General features: G+C 55.6%; 1 protein-coding gene across 1 annotated transcript in view; it reads right to left on the bottom strand.

Moving 5' to 3' along the window:
• Positions 1-12,823, bottom strand: part of LOC134934732 (receptor-type tyrosine-protein phosphatase O-like) — a 122,977-nt gene extending 110,154 nt beyond the window's left edge. The window contains exon 1 of the mRNA XM_063930097.1: positions 12,562-12,823. Within this exon, the coding sequence (XP_063786167.1) occupies positions 12,562-12,642 (81 nt within the window). The 5' untranslated portion in view covers positions 12,643-12,823. The remainder of the gene's footprint in view (positions 1-12,561) is intronic.
• Positions 12,824-16,556: the final 3,733 nt, after the last annotated feature.

Here is a 16,556-nt window from a genome sequence, read left to right on the forward strand (position 1 = left end):
TCCCACAGCCTAACCCTAACAACCCCCCCCCCCTCCCTCTCACCTAACCCCAACTCTCCCACTAGGGACTATACCTGACCCTCATGTCCCACAGCCTAACCCTAACAACCCCCCAGCCTGACCCCAACTCTCCCACTAGGGTCTATACCTAACCCTCCTGTCCCACAGTCTAACCCTAACAACCCCCCAGCCTGACCCCAACTCTCCCACTAGGGTCTATACCTAACCCTCCTGTCCCACAGCCTAACCCTAACAACCCCCCCCCCCCCCCCTCACCTGACCCCAATTCTCCCACTAGGGTCTATACCTGACCCTCCTGTCCCACAGCCTAACCCTAACAACCCCCCAGCCTGACCCCAACTCTCCCACTAGGGTCTATACCTAACACTCCTGTCCCACAGTCTAACCCTAACAACCCCCCAGCCTGACCCCAACTCTCCCACTAGGGTCTATACCTGACCCTCCTGTCCCACAGCCTAACCCTAACTGCCCCCCAGCCTGACCCCAACTCCCCCACTTGGGTCTATACCTAACCCTCCTGTCCCACAGCCTAACCCTAACAACCCCCCAGCCTGACCCCAACTCTCCCACTAGGGTCTATACCTAACCCTCCTGTCCCACAGCCTAACCCTAACAACCCCCCCCCCCCTCACCTGACCCCAACTCTCCCACTAGGGTCTATACCTAACCCTCCTGTCCCACAGCCTAACCCTAACAACCCCCCCCCCCCTCACCTGACCCCAACTCTCCCACTAGGGCCTATACCTTATCCTCCTGTCCCACACCCTAACCCTAACAACCCCCCAGCCTGACCCCAACTCTGCCACTAGGGTCTATACCTAACCCTCCTGTCCCACAGCCTAACCCTAACAACCCCCCAGCCTGACCCCAACTCTCCCACTAGGGTCTATACCTAACCCTCCTGTCCCACAGCCTAACCCTAACAACCCCCCCCCCCCTCACCTGACCCCAACTCTCCCACTAGGGTCTATACCTAACCCTCCTGTCCCACAGCCTAACCCTAACAATCCCCCAGCCTGACCCCAACTCTCCCACTAGGGTCTATACCTAACCCTCCTGTCCCACAGCCTAACCCTAACACCCCCCCCCCCTCACCTGACCCCAACTCTCCCACTAGGATCTATACCTAACCCTCCTGTCCCACAGCCTAACCCTAACAACCCCCCAGCCTGACCCCAACTCTCCCACTAGGGTCTATACCTAACCCTCCTGTCCCACAGCCTAACCCCAACAACCCCCCCAGCCTGACCCCAACTCTCCCACTAGGGTCTATACCTAACCCTCCTGTCCCACAGCCTAACCCTAACAACCCCCCCCCCTCACCTGACCCCAACTCTCCCACTAGGGTCTATACCTAACCCTCCTGTCCCACAGCCTAACCCTAACAACCCCCCCGCCCCCCCTCACCTGACCCCAACTCTCCCACTAGGGCCTATACCTTATCCTCCTGTCCCACAGCCTAACCCTAACAACCCCCCCCCCCCCCACCCCGCCTGACCCCAACTCTCCCACTAGGGTCTATACCTAACCCTCCTGTCCCCCAGCCTAACCCTAACAACCCCCCAGCCTGACCCCAACTCTCCCACTAGGGTCTATTCCTAACCCTCCTGTCCCCCAGCCTAACCCTAACAACCCCCCAGCCTGACCCCAACTCTCCCACTAGGGTCTATACCTAACCCTCCTGTCCCACAGCCTAACCCTAACAACCCCCCAGCCTGACCCCAACTCTCCCACTAGGGTCTATACCTAACCCTCCTGTCCCACAGCCTAACCCTAACAACCCCCCAGCCTGACCCCAACTCTCCCACTAGGGTCTATACCTAACCCTCCTGTCCCACAGCCTAACCCTAACAACCCCCCCCCCCCTCACCTGACCCCAACTCTCCCACTAGGGTCTATACCTAACCCTCCTGTCCCACAGCCTAACCCTAACAACCCCCCCCCCCCTCACCTGACCCCAACTCTCCCACTAGGGCCTATACCTTATCCTCCTGTCCCACAGCCTAACCCTAACAACCCCCCCCCCCCCCCCGCCTGACCGCAACTCTCCCACTAGGGTCTATACCTAACCCTCCTGTCCCCCAGCCTAACCCTAACAACCCCCCAGCCTGACCCCAACTCTCCCACTAGGGTCTATACCTAACCCTCCTGTCCCCCAGCCTAACCCTAACAACCCCCCAGCCTGACCCCAACTTTCCCACTAGGGTCTATACCTAACCCTCCTGTCCCACAGCCTAACTCTAACAACCCCCCAGCCTGACCCCAACTCTCCCACTAAGGCCTATACCTTATCCTCCTGTCCCACAGCCTAACCCTAACAACCCCCCAGCCTGACCCCAACTCTCCCACTAGGGTCTATACCTAACCCTCCTGTCCCACAGCCTAACCCTAACAACCCCCCAGCCTGACCCCAACTTTCTGACTAGGGTCTATACCTAACCCTCCTGTCCCACAGCCTAACAACCCCCCAGCCTGACCCCAACTCTCCCACTAGGGCCTATACCTTATCCCCCTGTCCCACAGCCTAACCCTAACAACCCCCCAGCCTGACCCCAACTCTCCCACTAGGGTCTATACCTAACCATCCTGTCCCACAGCCTAACCCTAACAACCCCCCAGCCTGACCCCAACTCTCCCACTAGGGTCTATACCTAACCCTCCTGTCCCACAGCCTAACCCTAACAACCCCCCCCCCCTCACCTGACCCCAACTCTCCCACTAGGGTCTATACCTAACCCTCCTGTCCCACAGCCTAACCCTAACAATCCCCCAGCCTGACCCCAACTCTCCCACTAGGGTCTATACCTAACCCTCCTGTCCCACAGCCTAACCCTAACACCCCCCCCCTCACCTGACCCCAACTCACCCACTAGGATCTATACCTAACCCTCCTGTCCCACAGCCTAACCCTAACAACCCCCCAGCCTGACCCCAACTCTCCCACTAGGGTCTATACCTAACCCTCCTGTCCCACAGCCTAACCCCAACAACCCCCCCAGCCTGACCCCAACTCTCCCACTAGGGTCTATACCTAACCCTCCTGTCCCACAGCCTAACCCTAACAACCCCCCCCCCCCTCACCTGACCCCAACTCTCCCACTAGGGTCTATACCTAACCCTCCTGTCCCACAGCCTAACCCTAACAAACCCCCCGCCCCCCCTCACCTGACCCCAACTCTCCCACTAGGGCCTATACCTTATCCTCCTGTCCCACAGCCTAACCCTAACAACCCCCCCCCCACCCCGCCTGACCCCAACTCTCCCACTAGGGTCTATACCTAACCCTCGTGTCCCCCAGCCTAACCCTAACAACCCCCCAGCCTGACCCCAACTCTCCCACTAGGGTCTATTCCTAACCCTCCTGTCCCCCAGCCTAACCCTAACAACCCCCCAGCCTGACCCCAACTCTCCCACTAGGGTCTATACCTAACCCTCCTGTTCCACAGCCTAACCCTAACAACCCCCCAGCCTGACCCCAACTCTCCCACTAGGGTCTATACCTAACCCTCCTGTCCCACAGCCTAACCCTAACAACCCCCCAGCCTGACCCCAACTCTCCCACTAGGGTCTATACCTAACCCTCCTGTCCCACAGCCTAACCCTAACAACCCCCCCCCCCCCTCACCTGACCCCAACTCTCCCACTAGGGTCTATACCTAACCCTCCTGTCCCACAGCCTAACCCTAACAACCCCCCCCCCCCCTCACCTGACCCCAACTCTCCCACTAGGGCCTATACCTTATCCTCCTGTCCCACAGCCTAACCCTAACAACCCCCCCCCCGCCCCCCCCCCCCCCCCCCGCCTGACCGCAACTCTCCCACTAGGGTCTATACCTAACCCTCCTGTCCCCCAGCCTAACCCTAACAACCCCCCAGCCTGACCCCAACTCTCCCACTAGGGTCTATACCTAACCCTCCTGTCCCCCAGCCTAACCCTAACAACCCCCCAGCCTGACCCCAACTTTCCCACTAGGGTCTATAACTAACCCTCCTGTCCCACAGCCTAACCCTAACAACCCCCCAGCCTGACCCCAACTCTCCCACTAGGGTCTATACCTAACCCTCCTGTCCCACAGCCTAACCCTAACAACCCCCCAGCCTGACCCCAACTCTCCCACTAGGGTCTATACCTAACCCTCCTGTCCCACAGCCTAACCCTAACAACCCCCCAGCCTGACCCCAACTTTCTGACTAGGGTCTATACCTAACCCTCCTGTCCCACAGCCTAACCCTAACAACCCCCCAGCCTGACCCCAACTCTCCCTCTAGGGCCTATACCTTATCCTCCTGTCCCACAGCCTAACCCTAACAACCCCCCAGCCTGACCCCAACTCTCCCACTAGGGTCTATACCTAACCCTCCTGTCCCACAGCCTAACCCTAACAACCCCCCAGCCTGACCCCAACTCTCCCACTAGGGTCTATACCTAACCCTCCTGTCCCACAGCCTAACCCTAACAACCCCCCCCCCCCTCACCTGACCCCAACTCTCCCACTAGGGTCTATACCTAACCCTCCTATCCCACAGCCTAACCCTAACAACCCCCCAGCCTGACCCCAACTCTCCCACTAGGGTCTATACCTAACCCTCCTGTTCCACAGCCTAACCCTAACAACCCCCCAGCCTGACCCCAACTCTCCCACTAGGGTCTATACCTAACCCTCCTGTCCCACAGCCTAACCCTAACAACCCCCCAGCCTGACCCCAACTCTCCCACTAGGGTCTATACCTAACCCTCCTGTCCCACAGCCAGACCCTAACAAACCCCCCTCACCTGACCCCAACTCTCCCACTAGGGTCTATACCTAACCCTCCTGTCCCACAGCCTAACCCTAACAACCCCCCCCTCCCTCTCACCTGACCCCAACTCTCCCACTAGGGTCTATACCTGACCCTCCTGTCCCACAGCCTAACCCTAACAACCCCCCCCCGTCTGACCCCAACTCTCCCACTAGGGTCTATAACTAACCCTCCTGTCCCCCAGCCTAACCCTAACAACCCCCCAGCCTGACCCCAACTCTCCCACTAGGGTCTATACCTAACCCTCCTGTCCCACAGCCCAACCCTAACAACCCCCCCCCCCCCCCCCCCGCCTGACCCCAACTCTCCCACTAGGGTCTATACCTAACCCTCCTGTCCCCCAGCCTAACCCTAACAACCCCCCAGCCTGACCCCAACTCTCCCACTAGGGTCTATACCTAACCCTCCTGTCCCCCAGCCTAACCCTAACAACCCCCCAGCCTGACCCAAACTCTCCCACTAGGGCCTATACCTTATCCTCCTGTCCCACAGCCTAACCCTAACAACCCCCCAGCCTGACCCCAACTCTCCCACTAGGGCCTATACCTAACCCTCCTGTCCCCCAGCCTAACCCTAACAACCCCCCAGCCTGACCCCAACTCTCCCACTAGGGTCTATACCTAACCCTCCTGTCCCACAGCCTAACCCTAACAACCCCCCCCCCCCCTCACCTGACCCCAACTCTCCCACTAGGGTCTATACCTAACCCTCCTGTCCCACAGCCTAACCCTAACAACCCCCCCCCCCCTCCCTCTCACCTGACCCTAACTCTCCCACTAGGGTCTATACCCGACCCTCCTGTCCCACAGCCTAACCCTAACAACCCCCCAGCCTGACCCCAACTCTCCCACTAGGGTCTATACCTAACCCTCCTGTCCCACAGTCTAACCCTAACAACCCCCCAGCCTGACCCCAACTCTCCCACTAGGGTCTATACCTAACCCTCCTGTCCCACAGCCTAACCCTAACAACCCCCCCCCCCTCACCTGACCCCAACTCTCCCACTAGGGTCTATACCTGACCCTCCTGTCCCACAGCCTAACCCTAACAACCCCCCAGCCTGACCCCAACTCTCCCACTAGGGTCTATACCTAACCCTCCTGTCCCACAGCCTAACCCTAACAACCCCCCCCCCCTCACCTGACCCCAACTCTCCCACTAGGGTCTATACCTGACCCTCCTGTCCCACAGCCTAACCCTAACAACCCCCCAGCCTGACCCCAACTCTCCCACTAGGGTCTATACCTGACCCTCCTGTCCCACAGCCTAACCCTAACAACCCCCCAGCCTGACCCCAACTCTCCCACTAGGGTCTATACCTAACCCTCCTGTCCCACAGTCTAACCCTAACAACCCCCCAGCCTGACCCCAACTCTCCCACTAGGGTCTATACCTAACCCTCCTGTCCCACAGCCTAACCCTAACAACCCCCCCCCCCTCACCTGACCCCAACTCTCCCACTAGGGTCTATACCTGACCCTCCTGTCCCACAGCCTAACCCTAACTGCCCCCCAGCCTGACCCCAACTCCCCCACTAGGGTCTATACCTAACCCTCCTGTCCCACAGCCTAACCCTAACAACCCCCCCCCCCCTCGCCTGACCCCAACTCTCCCACTAGGGTCTATAACTAACCCTCCTGTCCCACAGCCTGACCCAAACGACCCCCCCCCCCCATCTGACCCCAACTCTCCCACTAGCCTCTATACCTAACCCTCCTGTCCCCCAGCCTAACCCTAACAACCCCCCAGCCTGACCCCAACTCTCCCACTAGGGTCTATACCTAACCCTCCTGTCCCACAGCCTAACCCTAACAACCCCCCCCCCCCGCCTGACCCCTACTCTCCCACTAGGGTCTACACCTAACCCTCCTGTCCCACAGCCTAACCCTAACAACCCCCCCCCCCCCTCGCCTGACCCAAACTCTCCCACTAGGGTCTATACCTGACCCTCCTGTCCCACAGCCTAACCCTAACAACCCCCCAGCCTGACCCCAACTCTCCCACTAGGGTCTATACCTAACCCTCCTGTCCCACAGCCTAACCCTAACAACCCCCCAGCATGACCCCAACTCTCCCACTAGGGTCTATAACTAACCCTCCTGTCCCACAGTCTAACCCTAACAACCCCCCAGCCTGACCCCAACTCTCCCACTAGGGTCTATACCTGACCCTCCTGTCCCACAGCCTAACCCTAACAGCCCCCCAGCCTGACCCCAACTCCCCCACTTGGGTCTATACCTAACCCTCCTGTCCCACAGCCTAACCCTAACAACCCCCCAGCCTGACCCCAACTCTCCCACTAGGGTCTATACCTAACCCTCCTGTCCCACAGCCTGACCCTAACAACCCCCCCCGTCTGACCCCAACTCTCCCACTAGCCTCTATACCTAACCCTCCTGTCCCCCAGCCTAACCCTAACAACCCCCCAGCCTGAACCCAACTCTCCCACTGGGGTCTATACCTAACCCTCCTGTCCCACAGCCTAACCCTAACAACCCCCACCCCCCACCTGACCCCTACTCTCCCACTAGGGTCTACACCTAACCCTCCTGTCCCACAGCCTAACCCTAACAACCCCCCCCTCGCCTGACCCATACTCTCCCACTAGGGTCTATACCTGACCCTCCTGTCCCACAGCCTAACCCTAACAACCCCCCCCCCCTCACCTGACCCCAACTCTCCCACTAGGGTCTATACCTTATCATCCTGTCCCACAGCCTAACCCTAACAACCCCCCCCCCGCCGCCTGACCCCAAACTCTCCCACTAGGGTCTATACCTAACCCTCCTGTCCCACAGCCTAACCCTAACAACCCCCCAGCCTGACCCCAACTCTCCCACTAGGGTCTATACCTAACCCTCCTGTCCCACAGCCTAACCCTAACACCCCCCCCCCCCCTCACCTGACCCCAACTCTCCCACTAGGGTCTATACCTAACCCTCCTGTCCCATAGCCTAACCCTAACAACCCCCCAGCCTGACCCCAACTCTCCCACTAGGGTCTATACCTAACCCTCCTGTCCCACAGCCTAACCCTAACACCCCCCCCCCCCTCACCTGACCCCAACTCTTCCACTAGGGTCTATACCTGACCCTCCTGTCCCACAGCCTAACCCTAACAACCCCCCAGCCTGACCCCAACTCTCCCACTAGGGTCTATACCTAACCCTCCTGTCCCACAGCCTAACCCTAACAACCCCCCAGCCTGACCCCAACTCTCCCGCTAGGGTCTATACCTAACCCTCCTGTCCCACAGCCTAACCCTAACAACCCCCCAGCCTGACCCCAACTCTCCCACTAGGGTCTATACCTAACCCTCCTGTCCCACAGCCTTACCCTAACAAACCCCCAGCCTGACCCCAACTCTCCCACTAGGGCAGGCATTCCCAACCGCGGTCCTCAAGGCACACCAACAGTACAGGTTTTAGTGATATCCAGGCTTCAGCACAGATGGTTAAATCAAAATAACTGAGGGACTAATTAAGTCACCTGTGTTCAAGCCTGGATATCACTAAAACCAGGACTGTTAGTGTGCCTTGAGGACCGTGGTTGGGAAACACTGCACTAGGGTCTATACCTGACCCTCCTGTTCCACAGCCTAACCCTAACAACCCCCCCTCGCCTGACCGCAACTCTCCCACTAGGGTCTATACTTAACCCTCCTGTCCCACAGCCTAACCCTAACAACCCCCCAGCCTGACCCCAACTCTCCCACTAGGGTCTATACCTAACCCTCCTGTCCCACAGCCTAACCCTAACAACCCCCCAGCCTGACCCCAACTCTCCCACTAGGGTCTATACCTAACCCTCCTGTCCCACAGCCTAACCCTAACAACCCCCCAGCCTGACCCCAACTCTCCCACTAGGGTCTATACCTAACCCTCCTGTCCCACAGCCTAACCCTAACAACCCCCCAGCCTGACCCCAACTCTCCCACTAGGGTCTATACCTAACCCTCCTGTCCCACAGCCTAACCCTAACAACCCCCCCCCCTCGCCTGACCCCAACTCTCCCACTAGGGTCTATAACTAACCCTCCTGTCCCACAGCCTGACCCTAACAACCCCCTTCCCCCCCCGTCTGACCCCAACTCTCCTACTAGGCTCTATACCTAACCCTCCTGTCCCACAGCCTAACCCCAACAACCCCCCCCAACCCACTAGGGTCTATACCTAACCCTCCTGTCCCACAGCCTAACCCTAACAACCCCCCCCCCCTCGCCTGACCCCAACTCTCCCACTAGGGTCTACAACTAACCCTCCTGTCCCACAGCCTGACCCCGACAACCCCCCCCCCGTCTGACCCCAACTCTCCCACTAGGCTCTATACCTAACCCTCCTGTCCAACAGCCTAACCTTAACCTCCACCCCCTACAGACTAACCCTAACCATCCACTAGGTCTTATACCTAACCACCCCCCTATCACCTGCGTCTTATCTATAAGCTACAAGAAAAAGGGCTAGGGAGCACAATATGCACTTGGGTCAGTAACTGATTAGATATTAGGGAGCAGCGCATATTGGTAAATGGAACTTTTTCAAATTGGACTAAAGTGCTAAGTGGTGTGCCACAAGGGTTTTGTTCAACATTTTCATCAACGACCTAACAGTAGGTCTAGAGAGCATGGTGTCAATTTTCGCAGACAATACCAAATTGTGTAAGGTTAATAAATACGGAGGGGGATGCTGAGTCTCTTCAGAACCACTTAACTAAACTGGAAGCATGGGCAGCAAAATGGAGAATGAGATTCAACACAGACAAGTGTAAGGTAATGCACTGTGGGTCCAAGACCAGAAATTACACCTACATACTAAATGGGGTAATATTAGGGGATTCTGTACTGGAAATAATCTTAGGGGTTCACATAGATAACAAATTAAGCAGCAGTACCCAAAGTAGGACGGCAGCAAAGAAGGTTAATAAGATATTAGCATGCATAAAACGGGGAATTGATGTAAGGGACGAGAGTATTATACTCCCATTATATAAATCACTAGTGAGGCCACATCTTGAATACTGTGTGTAATTTTGGGCACCATATTACAAAAAGGATATCCTGGAGCTAGAAAAGGTTCAGAGGCGGGCGACCAAACTAATCAAGGGCATGGAGACGCTGGAACACGATGAAAGGCTTGCAAGGCTAGGCATGTTTACACTGGAAAAGAGGAGACTAAGAGGGGACATGATCAACATCTACAAATATATAAGGGCTCAATACACAGAGCTTGGGAGGGACCTGTTTTCTATAAGATCAGCACAGAGGACACGTGGTCACTCGCTTAGGTTAGAGGAGAGGAGTTTCTGCACATTGAGGCAAAAAGGCTTTTTCACAGTAAGGACAATACGTGTTTGGAATTCCCTGCCTGAGAGAGTAGTAATGGCGGACTCAGTCAACACCTTTAAGAATGGGTTAGATAAATTCCTATTGGATAAAGATATTCAGGGTTATGGTGTGTAGGTACGCATTATAGTTAATATAACTAGTCCTAACATAAACATAACTAGTCCTATAATAAGACTGCATAGGAGACCACAAATAGGTTGGACTCGATGGACAATTGTCTTTTTTCAACCTTAGTTACTAGGTTACCTTACCCTCATCTTACTGCTAGGTCCTATATCTAACCTCCCCTCTGTCACCTAACCCTCATCTTACTGCTAGGTCCTATACCTTAACCTCCCCTCTGTCACCTAACCCTCATCATACTGCTAGGTTCCCTAACCTCCCCCCTGCCGCATAACCCTCATCTTACTGCTAGGTCCTATACCTAACCTCCCCTCTGTCACCTAACCCTCATCTTACTGCTAGGTCCTATACCTAACCTCCCCTATGTCACCTAACCCTCATCTTACTGCTAGGTTCCCTAACCTCCCCCCTAGTGCATAACCCTCTTCTTACTGCTAGGTCCTATACCTAACCTCCCCTCGGTCACCTAACCCTCATCTTACTGCTAGGTCCTATACCTAACCTCCCCTCTGTCACCTAACCCTCATCTTACTGCTAGGTTCCCTAACCTCCCCCCTGGTGCATAACCCTCTTCATACTACTAGGTCCTATACCTAACCTCCCCTCTGTCACCTAAGCCTCATCTTACTGCTAGGTTCCCAAACCTCCCCCCTGCCGCATAACCCTCATCTTACTGCTAGGTCCTATACCTAACCTCCCCTATGTCACCTAACCCTCATCTTACTGCTAGGTCCTATACCTAACCTCCCCTATGTCACCTAACCCTCATCTTACTGCTAGGTTCCCTAACCTCCCCCCTGGTGCATAACCCTCATCTTACTGCTAGGTCCAATACCTAACCTCCCCTCTGTCACCTAACCCTCATCTTACTGCTAGGTCCTATACCTAACCTCCCCTATGTCACCTAACCCTCATCTTACTACTAGGTTCCCTAACCTCCCCCCTGGTGCATAACCCTCATCTTACTGCTAGGTCCTATACCTAACCTCCCCTCTGTCACCTAAGCCTCATCTTACTGCTAGGTTCCCAAACCTCCCCCCTGCCGCATAACCCTCATCTTACTGCTAGGTCCTATACCTAACCTCCCCCCTGCCGCATAACCCTCATCTTACTGCTAGGTCCTATACCTAACCTCCCCTATGTCACCTAACCCTCATCTTACTGCTAGGTCCTATACCTAACCACCCCTCTGTCACCTAACCCTCATCTTACTGCTAGGTCCTATACCTAACATCCCCTATGTCACCTAACCCTCATCTTACTGCTAGGTCCTATACCTAACCTCCCCTCTGTCACCTAACCCTCATCTTACTGCTAGGTCCTATACCTAACCTCCCCTCTGTCACCTAACCCTCATCTTACTGCTAGGTCCTATACCTAAACTCCCCTCTGTCACCTAACCCTCATCTTACTGCTAGGTCCTATATCTAATCTCCCCTATGTAACCTAACCCTCATCTTACTGCTAGGTCCTATACCTAACCTCCCCTCTGTCACCTAACCCTCATCTTACTGCTAGGTCCTATACCTAACCTCCCCTCTGTCACCTAACCCTCATCTTACTGCTAGGTTCCCTAACCTCCCCTCTGTCACCTAACCCTCATCTTACTGCTAGGTCCTATACCTAGCATCCCCTCTGTCACCTAACCCTCATCTTACTGCTAGGTTCCCTAACCTCCCCCTGCCACATAACCTTAACCTTCCCACTAGGGCCTATACCTAACCCTGACCTGCACCCACTGCCACATAATCTAATACCCTCACTAGGGCCTATGCCTAACCCTCCTGTCCCACAACCCAACCCTAATGATGACATTCTAAGAATGTTGAAATGTAAAATGTTGACATTTCAAATGTCAACAGTGTGAACATGTCACCATTCTGAGGATGTCACCATGCTGCCTGTCAACATTTCTACAACATAGGCATCATAACAGTTGACATTGCGGTGTCAGCATTATGATTGATGACATTGTGAATGTTGACCTCAGGAATGCATCCCACAGACGGACATGAATGTAGATTTAGCACACCCATAGGAAGCGCTGACAAGTGAACACCCTCTTTTTGGAGTGTAAATATTGAAGATCACCGGTAGAACTTGTCCGCCTCCGTTTACAGTTAGGGTTTTGTATCTAGTGACAACTATATTATCCACAATAATTCAGCCAATGTGTGTGTGTAACTAGAGCAATGAATGTTACTATAACAATCTGCATTTCCTGGGAAAGAGGGGACACCCAGCAGCAGCTCTGGAAGAGCCGTTGTCCTCTTACCTGGAGACAGAGCAGCAGACAGAAGACCACAGGAATCATGGAGCTGCCGGCTCCTGTCCTCCGATCAGCGACCACTGACATGTCAGAGAGTGACGGGGTGTCTCTGTATCACAGCATGTCACTCTATTATCAGCTGCTGTGGCCGCTGCATTTCTACTACACAAAGCTTCATTCCAGCAGTAATAAGAGATTAGTCTGCCTCCTCCCTCCCTCTCTACCAGCATCTGTGTGAGGACCAGAGGAGACCCTCCCCATAATGACATCATCCCCTGCCAGGCCATGCACAGACACCAGCCAGCTTCTCCTATGCCAGGCAATGCCTACACCCAGGCCTTCCCCAACACAGCACGTCTTATCCAGGCCATACCAAGCTGCCCCATCACAGCATGACTTATGCCAGGCCATACCAAGCTGCCCCATCACAGCACGCCTTATGCCAGATCATACCCAGCTGCCCCCTCACAGCACGTCTTATCCAGGCCATACCAAGCTGCCCCATCACAGCACGTCTTATCCAGGCCATACCAAGCTGCCCCATCACAGCACGTCTAATGCCAGATCATACCCAGCTGCCCCATCACAGCACGTCTTATCCAGGTCATACCAAGCTGCCCCATCACAGCACGTCTTATCCAGGTCATACCAAGCTGCCCCATCACAGCACGTCTTATCCAGGTCATACCAAGCTGCCCCATCACAGCACGTCTTATCCAGGCCATACCAAGCTGCCCCATCACAGCACGTCTTATCCAGGCCATACCAAGCTGCCCCATCACAGCATGCCTTATGCCAGATCATACCCAGCTGCCCCATCACACAGCACGTCTTATCCAGGCCATACCAAGCTGCCCCATCACAGCACATCTTATGCCAGATCATACCCAGCTGCCCCATCACAGCACGCCTTATCCAGGCCATACCAAGCTGCCCCATCATAGCACGTCTTATGCCAGGCCATACCCAGCTGCCCCATAACAGCACGTCTTATGCCAGGTCATACCAAGCTGCCCCTCCACAGCACGTCTTATCCAGGTCATACCCAGATGCCCCATCACAGCACATCTTATGCCAGGCCATACCCAGCTGCCCCCTCACAGCATGCCTTATGCCAGATCATACCCAGCTGCCCCATCACAGCACGTCTTATCCAGTCCATACCCAGCTTCCCCCAATACAGCACGTCTTATGCCAGGCCATACCAAAGCTGCCCCATCACAGCACGTCTTATGCCAGGTCAAACCAAGCTGCCCCATCACAGCATGCCTTATGCCAGGCCATACCAAGCTGCCCCATCACAGCACGTCTTATCCAGGCCATACCAAGCTGCCCCATCACAGCATGCCTTATGCCAGATCATACCCAGCTGCCCCATCACAGCATGCCTTATCCAGGCCATACCAAGCTGCCCCATCACAGCATGCCTTATCCAGGCCATACCACGTGCCCCATCACAGCACGTCTTATCCAGGCCATACCAAGCTGCCCGATCACAGCATGCCTTATGCCAGGCCATACCAAGCTGCCCCATCACAGCACGTCTTATGCCAGATCATACCCAGCTGCCCCATCACAGCATGTCTTATCCAGGCCATACCAAGCTGCCCCATCACAGCACGTCTTATGCCAGATCATACACAGCTGCCCCATCACAGCACGTCTTATGCCAGGCCATACCCAGCTACCCCATAACAGCACGTCTTATGCCAGGTCATACCAAGCTGCCCCACCACAGCACGTCTTATCCAGGTCATACCCAGATGCCCCATCACAGCACGTCTTATGCCAGGCCATACCCAGCTGCCCCACCACAGCACGTCTTATGCCAGATCATACCAAGCTGCCCCATCACAGCACGCCTTATGCCAGGCCATACCAAGCTGCCCCATCACAGCACGTCTTATCCAGGCCATACCAAACTGCCCCATCACAGCACGTCTTATGCCAGATCATACCCAGCTGCCCCATCACAGCACGCCTTATCCAGGCCATACCAAGCTGCCCCATCACAGCACGTCTTACGCCAGGCCATACCAAGCTGCCCCATCACAGCACGTCTTATCCAGGCCATACCAAGCTGCCCCATCATAGCACGTCTTATCCAGGCCATACTAAGCTGCCCCATCACAGCATGCCTTATGCCAGATCATACCCAGCTGCCCCATCACAGCACGTCTTATCCAGGCCATACCAAGCTGCCCCATCACAGCACGTCTTATGCCAGGCCATACCAAGCTGCCCCATCACAGCACGTCCTATCCAGGCCATACCAAGCTGCCCCATCACAGCATGCCTTATGCCAGATCATACCCAGCTGCCCCATCACAGCATGCCTTATCCAGGCCATACCAAGCTGCCCCATCACAGCATGCCTTATCCAGGCCATACCAAGCTGCCCCATCACAGCATGCCTTATGCCAGGCCATACCAAGCTGCCCCATCACAGCACGTCTTATCCAGGCCATACCAAGCTGCCCCATCACAGCACGTCTTATCCAGGCCATACCAAGCTGCCCCATCACAGCATGCCTTATGCCAGATCATACCCAGATGCCCCATCACAGCACGTCTTATGCCAGGCCATACCCAGCTGCCCCACCACAGCACGTCTTATGCCAGATCATACCAAGCTGCCCCATCACAGCACGCCTTATGCCAGGCCATACCAAGCTGCCCCATCACAGCACGTCTTATCAAGGCCATACCAAACTGCCCCATCACAGCACGTCTTATGCCAGATCATACCCAGCTGCCCCATCACAGCACGCCTTATCCAGGCCATACCAAGCTGCCCCATCACAGCACGTCTTACGCCAGGCCATACCAAGCTGCCCCATCACAGCACGTCTTATCCAGGCCATACCAAGCTGCCCCATCATAGCACGTCTTATCCAGGCCATACTAAGCTGCCCCATCACAGCATGCCTTATGCCAGATCATACCCAGCTGCCCCATCACAGCACGTCTTATCCAGGCCATACCAAGCTGCCCCATCACAGCATGCCTTATGCCAGATCATACCCAGCTGCCCCATCACAGCACGTCTTATCCAGGCCATACCAAGCTGCCCCATCACAGCACGTCTTATGCCAGGCCATACCAAGCTGCCCCATCACAGCACGTCCTATCCAGGCCATACCAAGCTGCCCCATCACAGCATGCCTTATGCCAGATCATACCCAGCTGCCCCATCACAGCATGCCTTATCCAGGCCATACCAAGCTGCCCCATCACAGCATGCCTTATGCCAGGCCATACCAAGCTGCCCCATCACAGCACGTCTTATCCAGGCCATACCAAGCTGCCCCATCACAGCACGTCTTATCCAGGCCATACCAAGCTGCCCCATCACAGCACGTCCTATCCAGGCCATACCAAGCTGCCCCATCACAGCATGCCTTATGCCAGATCATACCCAGCTGCCCCATCACAGCATGCCTTATCCAGGCCATACCAAGCTGCCCCATCACAGCATGCCTTATGCCAGGCCATACCAAGCTGCCCCATCACAGCACGTCTTATCCAGGCCATACCAAGCTGCCCCATCACAGCATGCCTTATGCCAGATCATACCAAGCTGCCCCATCACAGCACGTCTTATCCAGGCCATACCAAACTGCCCCATCACAGCACGTCTTATGCCAGATCATACCCAGCTGCCCCATCACAGCACGCCTTATCCAGGCCATAAAAAAGCTGCCCCATCACAGCACGTCTTACGCCAGGCCATACCAAGCTGCCCCATCACAGCACGTCTTATCCAGGCCATACCAAGCTGCCCCATCATAGCACGTCTTATACAGGCCATACCAAGCTGCCCCATCACAGCATGCCTTATGCCAGATCATACCCAGCTGCCCCATCACAGCACGTCTTATCCAGGCCATACCAAGCTGCCCCATCACAGCATGCCTTATGCCAGATCATACCCAGCTGCCCCATCACAGCACGTCTTATCCAGGCCATACCAAGCTGCCCCATCACAGCACGTCTTATCC

This window comes from Pseudophryne corroboree, chromosome 6, assembly GCF_028390025.1.
Source record: "Pseudophryne corroboree isolate aPseCor3 chromosome 6, aPseCor3.hap2, whole genome shotgun sequence".
NCBI lineage: Eukaryota > Metazoa > Chordata > Amphibia > Anura > Myobatrachidae > Pseudophryne > Pseudophryne corroboree.